Source organism: Mustela nigripes, chromosome 1 (assembly GCF_022355385.1).
Source record: "Mustela nigripes isolate SB6536 chromosome 1, MUSNIG.SB6536, whole genome shotgun sequence".
Taxonomy (NCBI): domain Eukaryota; kingdom Metazoa; phylum Chordata; class Mammalia; order Carnivora; family Mustelidae; genus Mustela; species Mustela nigripes.
Genome location: NC_081557.1, coordinates 66,870,941 through 66,894,787, shown reverse-complemented (window position 1 = coordinate 66,894,787; position 23,847 = coordinate 66,870,941). Strand labels below are relative to the sequence as shown.

The following is a 23,847-nucleotide window of genomic DNA, read 5'->3' as shown; positions in this document are numbered from 1 at the left end:
TCCTTTTCCTCATTTGCTTTTTATTTCCCACAGTTGGGGCCATTTGTGAGCTCCTGAACTAACAAACAAAGCAAAGTAACCCTCAAAGACGTTGTGCTCAAAATGGTAATTGAAAGGCCTAAGGAAGTACAATGGAATCAAAGTGGGAGGAAACCTGAATGTAGGAAGTCTCTTCAGAGCTGGATTCAATGCTGCTCCCCACAAACACTTTGGGTTTTGCAGGCTCATCGAAGCTAAGTTTGGGTAGATGCCAAGCCTGGCTTTACAAAGGCTCATGGAATGGAGTGTCCATGGGGTGTGTTAGAGGGTAAGGCCTCCGTCTTTTATGAGAACCAATTAAGTCTTAAATTACCGAACCTCTGTTATGCCCCTCTTGGCATTTCAAAACCATACTTAAAATACTCAATGGTTGTGATGTCAAAGGTAGTGCCCCTTTTAATCTCCCCAGGTTTACAAGTCTTGTATTTGAACGTGTATATAGAAAAAAATGTCGATATGTTTGTTTAACAATGTATCAATCCATATCATATATGTGTCTTAAACTTTATGGTCCCCAGGGTATTAATGGGAAAAATGAGAATCAGAGAAGTCAGAGGTTATGCCCAAAGTACCAATGGCAAGGCTAGACTTAAACTTGGTCATATGGAGTCAAATTTGACACTCATTCCATTATATCATTTCCATATACCCTTAAATTATATACACACTAATTATAAAAGCACTAACATGTATGTGAACAATTACATGTGCAAATATTATATGCTTTGCTATACAGTAATCCTAACTGACATGAGAGATAATTGACATGATCATTGTCATTTGGGGAATATTAATCGTAGGATTATTCTAAATAGAAAGTTCCCTGCTGCCTTTAAAATTGGAATCCATCTTCAAAAATTAATTTACTTGTAAGTTGTTGGGCACAGATCTATGACATATAGTGAACTTTTATCATTACTATTTTTTTTTTTTAACAGAAAGTCCCACCTTGAGTGCTGTGAAATGTGTAAACCTGGTGATTCACAGACCTGTACCCCTGGGGTTGACAGTACATTATATATTTAAAAATATTAAAAAAAAAATAAGAAAGTCCCACCTTAGGTTTGGCCTGCTGCCTTTTTTTTTTTTTTAAATCTCTATGTTAATTGTACTAGTTCCAGTATTTTCCTAATGTAAATGTATAAGGAGGCTCGTGGCTACTTCCTTTCTCACCTACTAAGAGGGAGATGACACTAAAGAAAAGAAATGAAAAGCTTTGACAACGAAGGTATCCCTTGGGAGTTCCTTCATCTAGGGAATCACGGAGCAGCTTTGGCAAAAGGATTCATTCCTATCCTCACCGGCCTTTGAGCAGGTATAAGGTAGAGGGAAAGGGTAAGACAGAGTCTAAGTCTTCAGGACAAAGTCTGCTTTTTGAGGAAGAAGGCCAGTTAGGAACTCTCAACACATCCCTTAGAGACAAAAGAATGGAATCCTCACGGCTGTGGAGGGCAAGGTCCACCCAGGGAACGTTAACCAGGCTAACCAAGGCTAACCAAGGCTAACCAGACCTTTCAGTCCCAGTGCATACACTCTTTTGGTAGAAAACCTCTCTGGCTCATTAACTCAATTAACTGCTTTTGTGGAACTGAAGAACTTTGGAGATTATCTGAAAGAGATTTTTAATCTCAGGTTTGGCTATGGAGCATACAAATACAAACTGATTTTCATATCTTTATAAATCAAAGCAAGACTTGAATAAGAAAAGCATATTAAAATCACAAAAGCATAAATCACAAGCCCCTGAATCAAATCAATGTAATTTTTATATTATTATTTGGGCATGAATATCTCTGCTGTCTTTCATGAATAACAATGAAAGGCGCACACACAGTATCTTATAGCTATCAGGTATATTATTCCAATTTTAAGTTGAGGATTAGACTAATAATAACAGCTGCATATGTCCAGCACATCACAGATCTTGAGATAGCTCAAAAAATCTTATTTTATTCTGATAATAACCTATAAAGTATGGAAGGTGTTATCCCCATTCTACAGAAGAAGCTGAGTCTCACAAAGACAGTACTACCTTTCATGAAAACAAAGACAAGAACTGGTTCAGTGCTGACTTGAACTTGGGTCATCTGATTCAAGGTCAGTGCTCCTTCCTTTATACCAGATGCTGCCACTAATGAATCATATATTCTGTATAGAAGTGTAGGGAAAAGTTTCTGAAATCTGATTTTGAGAAGGAAAAAGTGGGTTTGGACCTCGTTACCTGTGTACGCCGAGGATAGCCACCCAACCCATGTGTGTGCCAGTTTCTCACTAGAAAAGTAAGTGTAGTGATAATACTTGATTTAACTATTCCCAGTAAGACAGGAAAATAAAACAAGAAAGAAGCTTGGTTAAGTGTCATTAGTCAAAGACCAGGCATTATATATTACTATATATTTCTATCCATTGGTCCTTTGGAAGAGCCTTGTTCTGCATTTATTTAAATTTGTTATGAAGATGCAGTAGCTCAGATGGACTTGATAGATGTATGGGGAAGGTTTTTAAAACCTGTAATTTCTCATTCTTGGTAATGTGTGTATCTGTGGCACATAAACGCATCTGGCTAAGTGGAGGCTCTGAGGAGACTGGGATATTTTGCTCTCTCCCCAGCATGTCTGGCTGGCTATGAGACATTCTACTAGTCACAGGTGGCACTGTGTTCCCCAGGCAGCAATCGTAACAGGTGTCCCCCTCATAACCAGGAGAGTCAGGTGGATTTCTCTGGCTAAGTGTTCTAAGGTGGCTACTTTAGATCAGGTAGTAAAGATTTACCCTTGCTTTTGAGAGGCGGCTCAGGGCAGTGGTTGAGAGAGAAGGTTCTGGAATCTAGCTACCTACCTCTGAATCCCGACCTACTCAAGTTACATAAACTTGCTTTGCTCAGTTTCCTTTTCTGCAAAATGAAGATGACAACAGTTTCTTATTTCTAACATAACAAATGACCACAAACCTGGTTTAAAACAACACCCATTTGTTATTGCCTGCCTTGGCAAGTCAGAAGTTTGAGTACAGTGTGGCTCACTTGTTCATGAGACTCTTACATAGAGTCCCACGAAGCCAAAATGAAGAAGTCAGCGGGGATGTGTTCCTTTCTGGAAGTTTCTGGGGGTGAGTCAGCTCCAGCTCATTCAGGTTATTAACCAAATTGAGTGCCTTGAGGTGAGAGGCCCGAGGTTCCCGTTTCCTTGTGGGCTGTCAGCTAGAGCCCCTTTCAGCACCTCAAGGCTACCTTCGTTCCTTGCCATGTTGTCCCCCCCCCCCAACTGAACTAGTGATGAGGTTTCAAATCATCTCACATTTGGAATCTCTGACATCCCCCTTCGCTGCCTCTCTTCCTATGCCAGCTGGAGAAACTCATCTTACGTGCTCATTTAGTACATCTGAATCTTTAGAACTCGAAATCTGCAGAATCTTTTTATATTCTGTACTCACGCTAGGGAATCTCAGTAAGGAAAAGGATATTTATTGGCCACCAGGCACAAGAATCCTACAAGTTGGGACAAAAGAACAAAAAGGAAGAAGAAGGGAGGGTTTTCATGTAGACACAGAGATCCCTGAGGCTCGGAGAGAGATGACATTTGTGAAGTGAAATTCTACATGTTGTTTCTGGCTGATTTGAAGCCCTTGTCATAGATGTTTTATGATTCCAAAGGAACAAAGGAAAGAAAAGTTCCCAAAGGAAAAACTGAACAGGTGTTTTGGGCTACAAAACATTGATTTAGTTATATGGTGAAGGGTACTGTTTGATGATGGAATCATGAAGTTGGCCTTGGGTCATGGGTTGGAGTGTGCTTTAGTGATTTCTAAAAGAAATCTAGAATGCCTTTTCTTTACCAAAACATCTTTTTGTAATAATGTCCTTGATACTGAGGGCTTTGACTAATTGAGAGAACTCCTTCTGTCTTTATTGTCAGAGGTTCTGTGGCAAATGTGAGCAGAGGCCTGGATTGACATAGGATGGACAGGGACTGGGTGGGTGTTCAGGCCCAAACACAGCCTTATGGACAGAGTAATGATTTTCTGGTGATAATAATGATGACACACAAGTTTATACTTTGGAAATGGTTAGTTCTCACTTCTTGAGACCCTGGAGACACAGAGTGACTTGGAAGGTTTTGACAAGAAAATCTCTTGCTATCCTTCATTAACCTACTTAGCTCGCCCTTGCCAAAGGAAACCTCCAAGTTCACCCCCATTCTCCCACTTTCCCATCTGCTCTAGAGATATGTATGTTAGTCTGAACTAAAAATCAGCCAACGTAGGACTTGAACAATGTGTACATTCAAAGTCTGATAATATATGCTTCCAAGTTAACTTTTAAAGAGTGTGTGCCTATCAGTCATCTGGTTTTAAAATTCTGAATCACTGTGACCTCAGGCATCTAGCATAGCTCCTAGCACATGGTACAAACCCGAGAAATACTTGTGGAATACGCGCTGTTCAGTGATTTCTCATCTGGTCCTAATGAAAGTCTAAAAGAAAAGTTTCATTGATAATTTTTTTTTCAGTTAACACGAATCAGTTGTGTGCTTTCAAGATCCGGCATATCTGCCATACAGACCCTGCTAGCTGTGTCCAACCTACCATTCGCTCACTCATTGTAAACATATTTCATGTGTATCTAGAATATTCTGGGCACACACCAACTTACCGTTTCATTCAATTGTTGTAAAACCCTGGAGAAAAGTGTGGGAATGAATATGGCTCCATGCTCTATTTGTATTTTACTCAACTCCGTCTTGTGTTTTTAAGTGGTGCTAAAAAGTTGAGGTTGACTATGCTAAGAACTGGCGAATTCCAAAAGTGAATGAGCGATAAAGACTTAGCAATACTGCAAGTGGGTTGTTTTTGTTTTGCTTTTTTTTTTTTTTTTAAAGATTGTATTTATATATTTGACAGACAGAGATCACAAGTAGGTGGGGAGGGAGGCAGAGAGAGAGAGGGGAAAGCAGCCTCCCCACTGAGTAGAGAGCCCGATGCGGGGTTTGATCCCAGGACCCTGGGATCATGACCTGAGCCGAAGGCAGAGGCTTTAATCCACTGAGCTACCCAGGTACCCCACAAGTGGGTTGTTTTTGTCTTAGTCTTTGGGGCTTGCTTTTAGATTGAGTCCCTAGGATCCCTACCATGCTGTCTTTTCCAGGAGTCTGTATTTTAGCCTTGAAAATCCTCGAAAGCAGTGCAGATTTAAGTAGGACAGCCATATAATTTATTGTCCCAACTGGGGTAATTTTAAGAGTGAATGGGATAATTATTAGTCGTTACACTGGTGCAACAGGTGTCAGTGGGCATCTCGTAGGTAGTCAGGGCTGTACAGCGTCCTAGGGAGAAGACATGGATTGAAGGATACAGAGACATCACACAGTGGCTGCCATGTCTTCTGCACATGATGCCCCTTTCTGGGGGTCCATTAATTTGAGTGAAAAGTAAAAGGTAAAGTAAACAAAGGCAAAAAGTAAAGAAGTAAAAGTGAGAACAAATCCTACTGTTTCTTTAAAATTTCACTATTTTATGATTATGCAGAACCTCAAAGGAGAAAGTCTCATCGTAGTTTTGAAACCACTTCAAACTTAGGGGCAGCACATGAAAAGATCCCCCTCTCTCCTTTTTAAACCTGCATAGTTACAAGAGCTTACATCATGTTTTCAACAAATTCACACTTGCTAACTTTGGGATTGGCAATGATTTCATCTTCACGTCCTGAAGCATTGCGTTGAGGAGTCTCAGAACATAATTTGGGCTGAAAAGAAGGACCATGATTGATGAGTGATGGCATCTGGGGTTGTGAGAAAAGGAGAGAGAAGGTAGAGAGAATGGAAGGGGTATAGGACAAGTGTGTATGCCAGTCCTAATATAGAAGACAAAAAAAATCTTGTATTTGGGGTAAATCTTCCCCCGCTGATATCTAACCCTGTTTTAATTTCACCCAGAGATTTTCTTCTCATCCTTGCTCTGAATGCTATTTCATCAACACTCACATGCCAAAGTCCGAGCAGTGGTCCTCACCCCTGGCTGCTTGTTAGTTAGAATCCTATAGGATCTCTGCAGGTAGGGCCCAGGCTTCACTCGTTTTAATACCCTATGTTCCACGACCAGGGGATTCCACTGAGCAGCTGGGATGAAGGACCACTGGCACAGAGACTAGAACCAGAGATGGGATGCAGGGCACCCAAATCTCAGTCCTTGTACTTAATGAAGTCTGTGTGACCTTGAACATATAACTCATCTGAGTTTGTGGAATTAACTTGGACTCCTTGGTGTGTCTAGCTCTAACTCTCTGAGACTGAAAAGTGAAAAGGTGAAGAATATAATGGTGTGTTGACTCAGATGATGTACATGTCCTCTTCTATGTAAATTCAAGGAAAGCTGACTTTGTTGTCTAAGAGGGCAATCTACAGTCAATGATCAGGAAGAAAATACTTATCACTCTTCCATGCATGAACAGTCACAGCTAAGTTATACAATATCATTGATAGAATCCTTTCCCAGGTTGTTCTCTCCTATGCTTTTGCTTTTTTTTTTTTTTTTTTTTTTTAATAACAGTAGAAAACCATGGGCAACATTTACAAATTCCAATACATTCTTTAATCACTTGCACCACTGACATTAGCAGATCGTTGGGCATTCTCACCATTTAGTAATTTGACATCTTACCTGAGTGACAGCAACATTTGTCCCATCGGTGACTTCCACACTCATATTATAGACGGACCTCTGTTCTGCATCCAAAGGTTTTGCAATGACAATGGTCCCGACACCCTTCTCTGCGTCAAAAGAGCTGTCAAAATTCCCCCCTGATGATTTCACAAAAACAACACAAAATTAGCATATGTGAGAAGTTATTACATCTGTTGAAGCATATAGCTTTAAAGGGAGATCTCATATAGAAATATTTTTTGACAGGCATCCCCATGGTTCAATTTTATACATCTTAAATGGGACCTCTTTATTTCCAACTTAATTTGTATTTCCAAACACAGCCTCTACACTGCATAACAAATGTCACAAAAAAGGATGTATTGCAAAGAAAAACCTCAGCACTAATGGTAAAGAAGTAAAGCATAACCTGACTCAGTAAAATATTTAGAAAGCTTAAGGCCCTCCCCCTTGTGGTTTTTCTGCTAAGAATTTCTAGACCTTTCTGCTTTTTCTAAAATAGATTAAATTCGAAGTAAATAAGTAGTCCAGTTATTAACAAAACTGTGTAGACATTCTTAAATCTAGGATTGATGGTAAACATTTGGTTGATAGAATTCAGATTCCCTCCAGTAGATGTCAGAAATAAAAGTATAAATAGTAGAAAATAAGAAAAAGGACCAAAAAATTGAGTTTCAAGTAAAAAACTTTGTATCTGCAAGTTGGGGTGTTTATAGAAATTTTTTTTTGGCCATTTTGACAGTGTGAATTATTTTTGTCCCCCATAAGTAGCAAGTTTATGGGAGATTTATAAAATGAAATCTGGAAGGAAGTAGAAGAATACCTCAGTTTATGTGATATCACTCATAAAGCAATCAGTACAAAAGTTTAAAAAACTTTCCTCTCCAGTCTGTCGGACCAAGTACAGCCCACAATCTGTGAACAATGTGCAAAGACAACACAGGCTATTTTGAAATTACTGTAGCTGTTTCCATCTCTGTGAACTAAAATGTGGTTTATGATCTTTCCCAAAATGATTTTTTTCTCTTTTTAAGGAGGAGAAAAGATAATGGTATAAATGCTGGACTGACTTTAATTAAATATCAGTACATGTTCACAAGTTCTATTTATTTTAGTCTGAAATTTCACGATGTCAATTAATTTTGTTCTTGGATAGTAATTTTATTTAGCTACAGCACAGAGGGCAATGCTTTCACTGAATTTCATATTTTAGGAAAGAAATCTTGGCTTCTCTTATGTTCACCATACTCTGCATTTCATTTTGTGGATCAATGAAAAATACCATATACAATTTCTATGATACTACAATTACAAATGAGTGAATGACTGACTTCAGAGAAAGGAGAATTTAACCTGAATTAGTAGAATGGGATGTACGGTGACACAAAATAAATCATATGGTTTTCTTAAAAAAAAAAAACAAAACACCAGTGGTATATATTTCAAATACTTATTGCTTGCAGCTGTCATATACACTTAAGATTATTTAATTGCTAGAGGGAACATAATTGCCCTTGACATTTAATTAAAGTTATGGAGATACAGGGGGACCACAGAATTACTTGGAGATGATATATTTTTCAAAAATTTCATCTAAAAAGAGACTCATCTTCCAATTAATATCTTTAATTGATTTACTGAGGAGCACTTAATGTTAACTCCAAAAAAAAAAAAAAAAATCTTTTGAAGAACAGGAGAAGGAGAATGGGGAGGAAATCAGGGAAGCAAACCTCAGGTCACTGTTTCTCTTTCGAAGGGAGTGCTTCCTGTTGAAAACTACATGAAATAAAATGTAAGGCTGTTTCAAGCACCTTGAACTACCACCCTAATGAGCAAAGAAAAATCATTTGCTATCATCTAGTACATTCTGAAAAAAAACTTTGTCACAGAAAGTTTCAAAGGAAGGACATCAAAGACGTCAGACCTGTGTGGAAGGGTATACTGCCATTTCCTGGGCTGTTTTGGGTGGGTGCTACTTCATATTTTAAATCACATTTAAAATCATTTTTCGCATGTTTTCCTAACCAGGTTGTTTACTTTCTTAAATATGAAAACACATTATTTTGGGGGGGGGGCAGGATTAGGATCTAGGAAAAAAAGATCATCCTGCTATGTCAATTAATTTCAGAAGGTGGAAAGTGGTAGGTCAGGGCAAAACAGAAATTATGCAAATTATAAAACTTTGGTTTGCTCCCGTTTAAAGATGCACGAAAATGAAATGCAGAGAACAGACAAGCCAAGATTTCCAACTTCAGTTCCTGCTTAAATGGGGCAATCCTATGTGCTCTCTCTCACTGCCTGGGATGCCCATTTTCCTCAGGGCCCTGTGCTGAAAGACATAATCATTTCACGGGCCGAGTGGCATAAAAGTTGCATAGTTTACAAATGGCATATAGATTGTGTTTTCTTATCAGTCATTTTTCATATGAAAAAACATTTTTGGCTACTTTAAGGGATATGATTTTTTTAAGTTCTCTCTCTTCCTTTTGCTGTGTGTGTGTGATTGGGTGTATGTGTGTGTATCTCCCTCACATCCCGTTACTGTTTCCAATACTCTAGAAACTTCTAAAAGGGTGGGAGATAGACAAATGAAAGGCAGGTCAAGGCGAGCTTGAGAGACAGGGTCTGTGAAGTGTCTCTCAGCCCGTCAATATGGTGAGCAGCCTTTGAGAGTTGCTTCCAGAGCTTGTGCTCCGAGTTAAACCAAGACTGCATGTGAAAAGAGGCTCCCCAAATCTTCCCTTGATTTTAAATTGAATTTCTGACAAGGGAGGCAGAATCCAGACCAGCAGTGCACCATCAACCCTCACACAATTTAATAAGCTACCACTTAGGCATCCAGTTCATGAACGACTCTGTATCTCTCCCCCAGGGCTCATTTCTCAGGCTCCCTTTTAGCCTGAAAGGTGATTTCATTTCATGGGGAACCACGGCCAATTCATCTGGGGTGAGACTATCAAATGGAAGGAGTCTTTTCTCACTAGCAGCATTCTGTTTCAACAAGATGTGCTTCCTCAGAGCCAGTAACACAACATGCAAAGCCAGAGTGTGCTAGTGCAGCAGCGTTAGGCTAAACGAAAGGTGGGGGACAGGGGAGGACACCGCCGAGCTGGTCTGAGCTTCAACAAAGTGGGAAATTAGAAAAGTCACAGCCTGAATGTTGCTGCGGGGGTGTGCGGCAGAGATGGTTAAAAGCGAGGTTGTGAACAGCCCACATAACAGATAGTTCATGTCAGGAACATGGCTCTGTGACCATTTTTGGTCAAGACGGGTGTAATAGAGTAAACGAAGAGCAGAAGAGGAGGGTTGGGTTTCTCTTGGATTCTCAAGTTAAACATAACAAGTCAGAATATCCTAAAAAGCTTCAAAAATGGGACAGGGGTGAAAATACTTGAAGCCAGCAGTTACCGCTTAACTATGCTGGGCAGCAGGGCACTGGCCTGTGATCTGGTCAAGCCTTTCTTTAAAGAAGGGTACAAAATGTCACCATGTCTCCATAATGAGATCCAATGGCGGGTACCCTACCGCCTCCCCTTTAGAGAAGCTTCCAGGCCCGGCCCCTAGCATATGATTCCGTTCCACTCTGTGTGTAATTGTAAAAACACCAACCGAAATCTAGTAGTCACCAAGGGGGGAAGTGTTATGTGAGAGGCTTCCAAAACACCGAGCTGCTGAATCTCAATGAATTAAGGGAGTCGTTCACAAGCTGTTCATTCAAGTTCGGCATGTACGTCGAACTTAAGGAAAAATGCTAAACACCGATTATGGTTTGATCATGAATAATTTTCTGTCTTGGAATGAAGCAAGCACAATATGGGGCTGAAAAGGATATTTACATGGAAGGCAGGAGATGCTGGGTAGAGGTCAGGAAACAGTGGTAGGAAGGAAAATCCTTCTAGAATCTGGTTTAAAATTCATTTTCTTAAAATAATTGATGTACGAGGTGCTTTTGGCACTTTTTATTATTTCGCTGAAACCTCTTCAGATGTGCTCCTATGGTCTGTAATGTCACTATGGAGAAACGGGAGGGCTTTGGGGGATCAAATTAGGGACAGAGTGCAGAATAGGAGAAATGAAGTATTTGAGGTCCACTGAATGTCTTTGAGCAAATACTACTCTAATGGGTACGCAACTGTGTTAGAAATGGTACACAGACATGGCTTCTCTCAGGAGGGCTGGGTAAGAGTTTTGGGATAAGGAAACATGGTTGCTTGATTAGAAAAGACTCAGTCTATTGTCAGAGACCAGACCTGCTATTAGCGCTACCAAAGAGTTTCACTTGCCCACTTGATCCAACTCTAAGGGATGGCTCCACTTGGGGACAAGGCTCGAGAAGGACAGATGTAAGCTCATGTGATGAAAGCAGCCCAGAACCCAAAGTCTGTAGGAATCTATGACCATGTATGAGCGAAGGTGATCTTTATATACCTACAACATGGACAGGCCTTTGGCTAGAGCTGGACCTATGTGATAGCTTGCACCATCAGAGAATTGTTTTCAAGGAAAATAAGCAAGATATTTCAAGTGCTTTCTGTCCCCAAGAAAAACCATTTTCCTAACCGAAGTACCAAGTAAAAAGCAAGAAGAGTGGGTGGCAGCATTCACCATCAAACTGTGGGTGAAGTGGAATTGTTTGAAGTGTATAATAATGGTGGTCTTTACAATACAAATATTTGCCATTGGGATAAAGATATGTGGAATGAGCTGCAAACCAGATTGCCTGCACATTAAAAAGAATGTAAATCAAGGAGCTGCTGAGTTGAATCATAGTCTCCTGAGAAGTGTGAAGATATGTGATAAAAACCACAAAGGATTATGGGTTATTTTTGTTCCCTTCATTTCTCTTTTAACACAGAGAAGGAACATGCTGTGCATTGGGCTGTTTAAACACAGAACAGCTGAACTTTATGGTGTTTCCTTTTAATTACAGCTTTCTTTACTGGGTTACAAGTAGGGCTTCTGTTTCTGGAAGCTGAAGAGGGTTCCGCTACATAATATTGTAAGCAGTGGTCTCTTCGGAGGAACAGGAAAGTGACTGGCTGATCTGTGGTAAAGGGGTCCACACTTGGGAATGAGATCTCTCTTGCTATAGTTTTTGTGAATTTATATTACGGTGGGAGGAAAAGGAATGCGGTTAAACAAGAATCGGGTAGATCTGGAAATATGGAAATGAGGAGACTACACTCCCAGGGGGAAAAGCATGCAGAAACACTATATCTGCTTACTTAATGAGAATTCGTTTGTTACGGGCATCTGTAAACTTCAAGTGCTCGGCCAGGATGCTGAAAGCTCTGGAATGTCTTGTATAGGTGTCTAGGTGCCCTAGGTGTATAATGGAACCAGGTCTTGACTGTCTTGGAAGAGTTGCTGAGTATTTACCTAAGCAAGACCGCAGCTTCAATATGAGATCTCATTTTAGATCTATGCTAATGGTATATGCCAATATTCCACTATAGTATATTGCCAAATTTCTTAAACATCAGGAAGCCGTGTTCCCTATCTTTTCCCTCTGAGTTAGCTTGGCTGAGGAAGACACTCAGTTACCAAAGGGAAAAGAGAGTAGAGTCTGGATGGTCAAGGATAACTATGCAAGAAATACTGAAAGTGAGAAGGAAACATCTGAATATGATAAAGAAAACAATAGATTTTTAGAGAAGGGAAAGGCATTGTCAGCAGATTGAAAAAAAAAAAAAAAGACTCTGTTCGATTAGAAAGGATTCTAAAAAGGGGGATTTGGTGGAAGGGAGACCATATTGATTGTGAGAGCCACCACAGCACCTGGGGATAAGATTTAATGTCTGTGGTGAAACAGAATCGGTGTTTCAAGATATTGTTGGCTGGATGTGGGGATGGAAATAAAATCATGTTCTGTTTGGGAACTGGGCCCAGTAATTTCAGTTTGCAGAAGAAGCTCAGCTAGAGGTGACCCGATCTACAGTGAAATCTCTGTGATGGAAGCATCTAGACTAGAGGGACAACGCTGTAGGTTTTTGTTAAGAGAACTGACACCAAGAGGATTAGGAGGAGGGTGGCATTTAGAAACAGGAAGGTGGAGAAACATGAAAACTGGTGCTATGTTTTTGATGATTCCTGGCTATGTATTTGGGGCAGCCTGAAGGATTCCATCCAGGGAGGTTAGTCACCTATAAACTGCCCCTCTCTTCTTGGGATAGTTCTCATTTTGTCCACGGTGCCATGGTTGCTAAGGCTGGGAATATAGCAGAAGGTCATGCTAACTCTGGATTGGTCTCAAGAGGTGCTAGTAGGGCTAATAATTGGCTGCCTGGAGCATCTCCATGGGTCACCACTGTTTATCCCACTCACCCTGAAGCAATCAACACAAGCATGGGCAGGAGGAAGGGATGAGGAGACAAAGGCCTTGACTGTTAAGAATGGAGACTGGATCAACACAAATGAAAAGACACCATTGCCCTGAAAATGCTAATGTGAAAACATGCAGGTAAGGTGACATGCAGCATTACCAGCATTACTACACACAAACACACACGCAGGAAGGCTGAGGAATTGCAAACTGATCAGGATATCTGGGATCAAATGGCTATTGGGACTGAATGTCAGAGAAAAGTGTGCTTGGAGGATTTTTTGAAGTGGGTACATGTGAGGTAGGGCAGGGGGGATGGTAGCAGGCTGCGTCACGGGGCAGGACATTGCATGTGTGGATCACACAAGGGGGTGAAGCAGTGCTGTTGGGTGTAGAGGAGCTTGTCAACTGGAGTGTCAGGGGAGGAGGAAGATGAACGGGTGGCTAATGAGAGACACTAAGCCCTCCCACAGCAAAGGACAGCAATGCCAAGAGCCCTGCTGCCTGCTGGATTTTGACTACACTCTTCTCTGGGCTATTTACTTATTTCTTAAAAGATTTATTTATTTATTTTAGAGAGAGAGAGACAGACAGACAGACAGACAGACATCAGGGGAGAGGGGCAGAGGGAGAAGAGAATCTTAACTAGATGTCATGCTGTGTGCAGAGCCTGATGCAGGACTCCATCCCACAAGCCTGAGATCGTGACTTGACCTGAAACCAAGAGTCTGACACATAACCGACAGGTGCCCCTGGGCTATTTAAGAGAAATCCCTTTTGCACATGCCCCTGGAGGCCTGGCACCAGGGACACAGGGAGAAAGTGAGATGCGTTTCCCGTGACTCCAGTTGGAAGTGGCAGTGAAGGAACCACCAAAGGGGATGGCATAGAGAACGAGGTGATGCGCGCGCGCCGTTCTCTGTTTCACTAAGAAAGAAGCAGCATCAGAGAAAAACTTAATGGACCGAAAACTACTGAGAAGATACAGACTCAAAGACATCTTTCACGGATCAGAAGAGGTTCCATTTCAAATGCTTTAAGTGGAGATGAAGAAGGAGTTGAAAGCTTGGAATGAGGATGGCCAGGTACAGGGATGGTAGATTTAATGCCAACCAAGCAAAACAGAGACATTCTACCGGCATTCCAGCAAATGAAATAATGCAGAAAACACGCCTATCTGGGGGAGTTCAAAGGACCTTCTATGGAGGTTTGATTGGAGGCCAGGGGGCATTCTTTTTCTGTGCCTCATTAAAACAGATGTGGAATGTTCTCAATGCTTTCTGCAGATCCAGCCATTCCTGGGAAGAGGGATAGGATCTTGCCCATCCCATCCAGGCAGGGACATGTGGAGGGAAATGATTCCCCCAGACCAGGTCTCTGGATTTCTGGTCTCCCACAAAGAAGCGTGGGAAGTCAGCTCCAGCTCGACCCGGCGTCCAGTCCGGGGTCGGCATCCTCTCCCTGCTGTCTCCTATGAGCTCTGGCCCATTCTGGTTCCTGGTCCTTGGCACTTATTTGCCCTGCCCTGCCTCTCCTTGCCTGTGTGTGGGGGGACAGGGGTGCTCCTTTGCCCTCTCCTTTTGCAGCCTGCTGTGCTTGCTTGCTTGCTTTCAAGGAATGTAAAGGTTGGCTCCCACGGTCTGTTCTGCACGCTTCCATCTGCTTTCTCTATTCCGTTCTCGTAGGAAGCGCTCACTGGCTATATATCTAGGTTCCATTTCCTGCCTTTCCTTTTGTGGACAGCAGCCAGGGACCCTCTTGGTGGAGCTTTTAGGTCTATGAATGGCACTACTGCTGCAAAATAGAGGTGTTGGGAAAAATTTTAATTCTTTTTTCCAATTGGAAAAGGCCCCATCACATAACCCAACCTACCAAATGATAGAAACAAAACAACCAAAAGCCCATATACCTCAAAAGCAGAGAAAAAAATAATTTTTTAAGTAAATCAAAACCACCCCTCCCCCAAATCCAAACCCCATCAAACCTCAAACAAAGGAGTCAGTGGATTCGAGTAATGCAATAGTTGTTAGAGGCATTGTATGAAATCTGTGGGCTGCCCTTGAGCCTGTCATAGGCAGTTATGAAAGATGTAATTTAATTTGCTTTAAAAAAAAAACCGTAAAAGGCAGATTGGATAGCTGTATTTTAGCAAATGTGTGTGCACTAAGGGTACCTTCTGTTGAACAGTTCTGCCCACAAGCTGTCTGTAGAATATAGAACATCTCTCGAGCATGCTTGCCACCTTGAAGCAGGGCAGTCGGGAGCAGAAAAAAAAAAAAGAACAGAATGCAGAAAAAAGGTGAAGAAAAGAGAGAAATGAAGGACAGCAAGTCTAGTACCATCAATACATTTAGAAATGAGATTAGCCAAGTGTGACAATAGAATTTAAATGACACACAGAAAGACATTAAGATTGCAGTAAATAACATACTATGGAAAATCCAGCCAAAGAGCACTTTCTGTTCAGCTTAGCTACAGAGTTGGAAAGAAAGCACAGGTCGATTATTCATTTTACTGGCTCTTTTGCATTCCAGCACTATACATCTTTTCATCTTAGCACTAATTGTTAGTGGGTTGTTTTTTTATTTTTGTATTTTTTGTATTTCTTGGTATTTTTTGCATTTTTTTTGGCTAGTTACTCCAGTCCGTGATTACATTGCCCATTACTGCTCTGGAGGACTCGAACTTACCAACTATGTCAAACCACAGAGGGGTGTTAGCTGGCTGCACAGACACCACCCCTACAATCTCGGTGACTCTATCGCTTTCCATGACTGTGAAGTTATAAAACGGCTCGTCAAAAGTCAGCGGTATAGGTGAAGGGGGTGGTTTCTTAATCCATTCAATGTGGAGGCGGGCCGTGGAGGATTTCTGTGGGCGCCCATTGTCCACTGCCTTTATCTACTCACATATGGAGAGAACATAGAAAGAGGTCTTAGAGCTCAGATCCCTGTGGAAATTGGGGTCTGTCCCTCATCCATCGTGGGCCCAAGAATCCCTCCTCATCACGGTGTCCGCAAGGGGAAAGGATGGCAGAGTCTGGGGAGAATGTGCTCAGGAATCAGGGGACACAACTGAGTCATGTTGGGGGGGGGTCCCATACCACATTCACTGGAAGGTGATCTGAACCACCACCAACTTTACAGATGTGGAAAACTTGAAAAACAGAAGATGCACTTACCATTTGTAGTGTTTTATGGGCATGACTGATAGTCACATAAGTAGGAATAGCTCATTTGATTCCTTGTACCTCTGGTGGTGATGCTTGAAAGGGAATAAAGTGCGCCGTGAATCCTTAAGTGTGGATGAGAATGTGTGTGGTCGTGTTGTGCGGCTCCTTCCTTCTGCTTTATTCTGGGGAAAGCACTGTGTTCACTCAGAATCCGAGGAAGGTGAGGGGATAGGTGTGGGAAAGGCAGCAGCTTTGCTCACACTGCCTTGGAAGCCCCTCAGATAGGCCAACTCTGAAGGGGCAAACAACTCTTTTGGTGAAAGCATGGGTTCCTGGAGACAGCGGGATGGGGAGGAGGGTTTTAATGACTCTTCCCTATGGTCTTATATAAGCACTGAAGAAAGCAGTTCTGCCCACTCAGCTGTGCAGGGTGAACTGCTATGTTGACCTGGACTTCAATGACGGTTCAAGTTCAACAAGCAAAAACCACGGACAGAAAATTTTTAAAAATCAATACATTAAAAAAAAAAAAAGGATTTTAAAATATCACATCTTAAAAATAACACGTACAAGTGCATGGTCACTTGTTACAGCCTTTAAAAACAGTGACAATTCACAGCACCCAAATGCCATGGAATCATGACAACCACTTTGCCCCAGAAATTTCCTGTGGGACAGAAGACCTACGAGGATTTATGTCTTCTTAGGTCAGGTTTCCTAGGAGCAGGGTCTGAGACAGGGATTTGAGTACAAATTGTTTTGGGTGGAAGTGTTCTTGGGACAAAGGCACTGAATGAAGCAGGATGAACAGGAGAAAGAAGGTAAACATAGGTGTGGTCTCAGCTGAAGTTTAACCTCAGCCTGATCCCATGGGGGGTTCTGAATCCTCAGTTGTACTGCTGGGTTGAATCCACCTGGAGGCAAGGGGTCCGCTTTTTGTACCACTTAGTCATTGGCTATGGGCTGCTGGCCTGGGATGGGAGTGTGTAACCTCCTGGGTCAAGAAGGTCAGCCAAGGATGATTCTCTCTAGAAGGGGGAAAATATGAGCCCTTAGCAGCCAACACTCTACAGCAGTTGGGGCATAGCTGCACCAGCCTATGGGGATCTGGCGGGGGCACAAACAGTATCCACTACAGTTTGTCCATCCAGTCTTCAAAGTCTCCCATTGTCACACAACTAGAGTAACACACATTACATCAGAGCTGCTAATGGTAGAAAGAGGGTCACTTCTCTGTTATCTTCTTTTCTCTGCCCACAGTTCTAGATAGGTTATTGAGCAGGGAAAGAAACCCAAGTCCAGACCATAAGACGGTAAAGACAAATTAAGGAACTCAGACCATCCTTTAAAATAATACAGGACTGACTCTATACAACAGAGAAGGCTACAAACTAAGAGAAGGATGGCAGATGGAGCTGACTCTTGACAGCTGTTGGGACACTGGCAAGGACCCATCACTCATAAGGATGATCCATCCCCTTTCTGGCCTAGATGCTACCTTTCTAAAGTGTTGGGGGGTGGTGAGAGCAGGTGGTACTTTTAGATACAGGAATTCTAAGTCTCTATTTGAGATAGTGCTCATTTTTTAAAAAAAATTCTCTAACAATGAAGAATGTAGTCATTTCTTACTTAAGTTTTTTCACTTTGGCAGCTTATGTAGAATAAGCATAGCTAAGATTCGTGTCTCAATTTTCTCGGCTAAATTCATGTCCTATTACACTGTCAATGATTACAAGAGTTGTTTTCTTTGGGAAGTGAATGATATGTTGGGTGGTAGGTGTAACATGTCACTCTCGTGTTCCCCTACCCTCAATTTTCATCTATGCTGAGTACCTTACAATGGTTTAAGGCTGTAGGAAGTGTGGCTGAGTATGTGACGGGGCAGGCTGTGTACTGGAGATGGAGGAGGTTTGCTGATAGGACACAACCGAAGGAAATGGTCTCATTATTTAAAAATTTCACTGAAGGAGAAAGTAGTAGTCTTCCACAGCCATGTGGCTGTACTTCTCACTCTAAAGATTTATTACTCAAATGCATATACATGAGGAAGAAAGAAAGTCCCCCCTTCCCATGAATATTACTGAGGTTCAGAAAGATCTTACCGTTAGGATGTCATAACTCCCTGCTGTAAACTGCTTTCTGGAAGAAACCATGCCAGTTTTAGGGTCAATAAAAAACTTTCCATCATCATTCCCATCCACGATACTGTAGGAGATTTCTGCATTGGGGCCTTCATCTCTGTCAAACGCAAAAGCCCTATAAATGGGTTCTCCCCTTTTTTTCCGGTCACGTTCTGGCAGCTTGATCTGGTAGACCTTCTCTGGGAACTGTGGTTTATTGTCATTTTCATCCAAAACCTGAACCACCACCCAAATTGTGGACTGTTTTGGAGAGGAACCGCCATCTGTCACGGTCACCTGAGTTTTGAAAGAGAAAGCATTTTGCAATCAGAATGGAGAAAACCCTTTCTTGCCACTCCTCCCTCCGGCTGCCCACAAAAGGCCTCTTCTGTGCCTTAGGGCAGCTCAACTTTTCTTATTCCTGTCGTTCATAGTCAATGTATAACTTTTCATAGTTCATCTATAAAAGCAGGGACTGTTCTACATCCAGTAATGGAAATCCTTGCTGAAACGGTGGGAGGAAAGCAGAGTTCTCATTGTGCTGTGGAGTGGAGAGGGAGAGGAAAATAAGACTGACTTTACAAAACGTACTAGCTTATATAAGCTTATGGTCATGAAGTATGACCCTCGACAGACACAAAAAACCGTATCATCATTAGTACATGTTAACCAATGGGCATTTCTTCTAATTCTTGGACAATGATATCACCATCTTCCAATTTCATGGAAAATTTGTGAGTTTTGCACTGCCACTATACAAAAGGAAAACCGAAATATATGCTTCATAATTTTGATGGCTCATCGTAAGTACATTTAACAGTTATAATACATTTTTTTTTAATAGTAACAAAATAATGGCTTTTCCTCTCTGGGAAACTTGAGGGGGATGGACACTTCTTTCTGCATCTCTGAGGTGCTATTCTTACGAGTGTCTGGGAAAACTGAGAGAGAGGAGAGAAATGAAAAGGAGACGTGGTGTCTTGGTCATCTTCTTCTTGGTCATAGTGATAATAATTACTATCATAGAAATACTTGTACGTGGGGATGGGGACACTGTTCATAAAGCACTCTTGCATACGTTGTATCACTCACTTTCCAAAACACCTTCTTCACTAAGTGGAGGTTTACTTGTTCCTATTTGAGAGATGAGTAAACAAAGCCTCAAAGGCCCCTCTTGTTACCAAGAGTCAAAGCCAGATATTAAGTTTTTGGCAAATCTTAATGTTCTGTGTGACCACAAACCTGGAAGAACCTGTGTTTCTTCTTTAAATCATTACCTAGAATAAGACAGCTTATTCCTACAAAATACATATTTGGAGGCTGGAAGGAACATGAAGACGTACTCGGCACCAAAAGGAGAAAAACAGCAGTAAACTACAGCACCTGGTCATCCAGTTTTTCACCTAATAAAGCAACCTGACAGGAATAATGGAAACAAAGGCCAGAAACGTGCAAAAACAAATTAAAGGCTTTTTGCAAAATGGAACTGCAGTGTAGTTCAGTTTCTCTTCTTGCAAGCCGCCTAGGAGAACGGCTTTAATAGACTTAAGATAAATTTTCATAGGAGTTCTTGCTTTCTTTGAGAAATCAATCAAGTTTCCTTCTAAAGTTATTTTCCCAATTGGTTTGTTATGTTTCACAAAAGATCACGTTGGGACCACTATGTGCCAGCGCTTGATTTTGACTCCTGAGATTTTCCCGGACACGCTGAGCTCTAAATGTTACACTCCCAGGTGAGCCGTGTTGACCAAAACACATTGATTTCTTGGCCGCTCCACTTCCCTGCCTCTCTTTCCTCCTTGAACAGCCTCCTTCCGACGCCAGACAGCTCTTGCGGTCTTCACTGTGCACAAAATCACCTCCTCATAGCGTCTCAAGAAATCCCCTGCAGTGGGCTCGAGACGGGGCCCTGGGGCTGGTTCAGGGCCACGTGGCTGCCAAGGAAAGCAGAGGCCCTCCTGCCTGCAGTTCACCACTCACTCAAGGATCCTGCTGCTGTAAAAATGGTTTCTTTTGGGGGCGCCTGGGTGGCTCAGTCGGTTAAGAATCTGCTTCGATGCTGGTTATTATCTCAGAGTCCCGGGATTGAGGCCCAGATCGAGCCTCAGATCGAGTCTGCTTCTCTCTCTGCCCCTCACTCCCCTTGTGCTCTGTCTCTCACTCTCTCTTTCTATAACAAGTACCTAAAATACTTTTAAAGAATGCTTTCTTTTGGGGTAGAGCTGGATTTATACACCCAGGTGTTCCAGATGTCTGCTTAGCAGGGAAAGGTGGGTCCCCACAACCTCATCTCACCTCAAGCACCCCGCTGTCTTGCTCTCTCAGTCCACAAAGGCATCCTTGGGTCCTCCAGGGAGCAACAGCTCTTCCCTCTAGGGCTTTTGCACACCCCGCCCTCTCTTGCTGGAGTGCTCTTCCCGTCCCTTCCCCTCCGTCTTGCCTCCTCATCCCCGAGGTCCAGCTGAAATGTCATTTCTTCAGGGGTGCCTTCTCTGAGCCCACAGACCAAGCGCCATCCTCCTGCCCCCCTCGCATCCCTTCCTGAAGCGTACGCTTTACATTACCCTATACTTTTCTTTTGTCGCGCTCTTTTGGAAAGTAAATAAATACAATCTTCTTCGTCTGGGCTGATAAGCTGTGTACGGGCAAAACAGACTTTGCCTGGTCTGCTCGCTGCTCTCACTCCTGCGTCAAGCCACGCAGGTCGAACGTGCGCCACAAAGGCTTATTTACTGAATCAGACTCTAACTCTGGTCTTACTTGGGCAACCTCTTCAGCCAAAGCAGACTCGCCTTATAAAACTGGCAGAGACCATTCGAGGCCCTTTTTACAACAGAGCCCAGCTGCCTTTCCGGCCTTCTGGCCTGGAGCTCCTCCGTCTTATCCATGGCTTCCAGCACCCGCTGTAGCTGATCCTTCTTCAACGTGTGTGCCTGTGCCTGTGCCGGAGGCTTATTCTCCATAGCTGACCAGTATGTCCAACTATATGCCAGCAATCTATTCTCTGGACCTCTCATGTTACAGACTGAAAGCATTACCTTCAAACCTCCCCCCTCTCCTGTTTTGCTTCTCTGTGAAGGACACCCCCCACCTACTTCCACGCTCGTTTGTCCCAGAACCCCGGGCATCCACCGAGAGTCCTTTCTAGAGTCCTGTTCTTGCTCTCCACATCCAGCTGAGCTTGGGAGGCCAGCAGGTGCACATTTTCTGACACACTGCCGCAGAATAGACCTGTTGTGCACCCTGCTTGGACTGCTGCAGTAGCCTCCTGGTCTCCCTGTCTCCAACCTTCATCTTTGTTGTAAAGTTATTTCTTCCTTAAAAATCTGATCATGTCACTGACCTTGGATGACACCCTTCCGGGGCTCCTTGAAGACAAGGATCTGGCCAGACTTACTTATTACTGTGCCTTATCCATCCCTTTCCAGCCTCTGTGCCCGGTTACACTGTGAGCCTGGGAGGTTCTGAGTATGCCATGTTCTTAACATCCCCATTCCTCTGTACAGCTGACTGTCTGCACGGAATGCCTTCTCTTGGGAATATGCGTGACTCATTCTAGAAGCTTCAGTTCCAACACTCCTTCTCCGAAGTCAATCCTGCCTCTGGCGGACAGATGGAGGCACCCTCACCATGTTCCCACTCCACTGTGTGCATAACTCCAGGACATAGTAATTATCATCTGTGTTTTCCAGTGTCTGTACGCTTGTCAGTCTCCACTCAAGCCTTCCAGAACAACCCTAGGTCAGGGATTGTCTCTTATTCATTGTTATGTTCTGGTACCCTATGCAGCCCCACGTCAAATAAATGTTGTTAAATGAAATTAAGAATTAATTTATCTAAAACTCTTCCTTATGATAATAAGTGGAGGAAACATTCAGACACTGAAAAGTCTCTGTTTCTTCATCTGTAAAAACAATGAAGAGATGGATAACATACAATCCCTAAGTGTTTCTTGCTTTATGAATCTAGGAATGGGGGTTAGACAGAGCTAGTACAACTTTCATACCCACCGGACATCACGAGCACATCACCAATCCCATGATTACTCATAGTGATTTCTAGCCACTTCTCAAACTGTGCTGGTCATTGCAGACACTTATCTACAATCTACTGAAGTGATCTATTCATGTGTTTTGGCTCTTTCAACAGGCTCAGAGGCAGGGACCTTGACTTTTTCATCCTTGCTGTAACCTAGTGTACTCTCAGTAAATGCTTGCTCAATGACTACGTCATTTCTGACCTCAGAGTCTTCATTTCCATTTTTTATTTCTCTAGACCCACTCATGTGTCCAGCTCTGTTTGTACCTGGAATATCAATCATCAATGATTCCATCAGCTTTTTAGACTTTATTTTTCCGTGTTGCCTTAGGGCTCAGCCCACTAGCTGGAATCAGTCTCTGTGGAAAAGGAGTAGCAGCACCGGGGACCAAAGCAAAACTAACATAAGTCCCCACCATCTCTCCACTGAGCCATTTTTCATTAACGATGAATTCTATTGTTTAGAAAACTCTCCCCTCTTGCTCTGCCACAATGCAACAGGGGAATACCAAGCCATCCTAACCTGGATTTTCTGTTCTCATCAATGATCAATAATCAGTGGTTTGGCAATTAATCAAAGCCTGAAAGACTCATTTCTTTAGGTGGTTACAGCGAGCACCTAACAAAAGGAACCACAACGCAAGCAGTTCCACTGAAAGTACAGTCCAATCCATTTCATTTTCCTGTGGTGTCCTTGGGGTCTGTGATTATCAGGTAGAACCAGAGGAAATCAACACACCCCAGTGGATTATAACGATAAAACCACAAAGAGGAACATGTTTATATGTCTATCTCTGGAAGATGCAAAAGCTTTATAAGACCAAAAATGGATGGACATGGAGAATTCTGGATTCAAGGCAGCTGGTGAAAGCCACGCTTCTTACTCACTGAAATTTCCTGATGTTTTTGTATTTATGGTCTCTTTCCCTACAGTAGAATAGAAGTATGGATGCTGTCTGAGTGTGGAGACCTTGGGTCTTGTCCACTACCTTGTCCCTGGGGATTATTGAAAGTATCTGAAAATATATTAAATATTTCTAAAATGGAAAGTCCAATTCTGACATTCTCCTTAACTATTAATTAATCATAAATGGCTATTTCCAGGCCGTTACACTTGGCATTGTAAACCTCTCTTCAGGGATCACATATCCTTCTTCCTATACTTTGGATCTTATCCTTGACATTTTCTCATTATCAGACATATATTTAACTCACAATCATATTTATTGAATGTCTTCCTTTATTAGAATATGAGCTCCATGTGCATTGGCATTCGTCTATTTTGTTCACCCATGAATTCCTGGCACGCAAGTATTCAACAAATATTCATTCAACAAATGAAGTTTTCATCCAGTGCCATGTAGTTACACGGCAGTTTAACTTTTCGAGGGAAATTGGGAGATAACACCAACCAACAAACCACCCAACAAAAATTCTGGATTCATACTAAATTCACCTTTCTTGCTTGCCCCAAATCTTCTATAATATTCTGGACCTTC

At 42.3% G+C, this 23,847-nt stretch overlaps 1 protein-coding gene across 1 annotated transcript in view; it reads right to left on the bottom strand.

Moving 5' to 3' along the window:
• FAT3 (FAT atypical cadherin 3) overlaps positions 1–23,847 on the bottom strand; it is a 663,645-nt gene that overhangs the window by 107,713 nt on the left and 532,085 nt on the right. The window contains exons 5-7 of the mRNA XM_059412525.1: positions 18,293–18,607; positions 15,709–15,919; positions 6,694–6,833 (exon numbers count right to left, since the gene is read on the bottom strand). Coding sequence (XP_059268508.1) covers positions 6,694–6,833; positions 15,709–15,919; positions 18,293–18,607 — 666 coding nt within the window. The remainder of the gene's footprint in view (positions 1–6,693; positions 6,834–15,708; positions 15,920–18,292; positions 18,608–23,847) is intronic.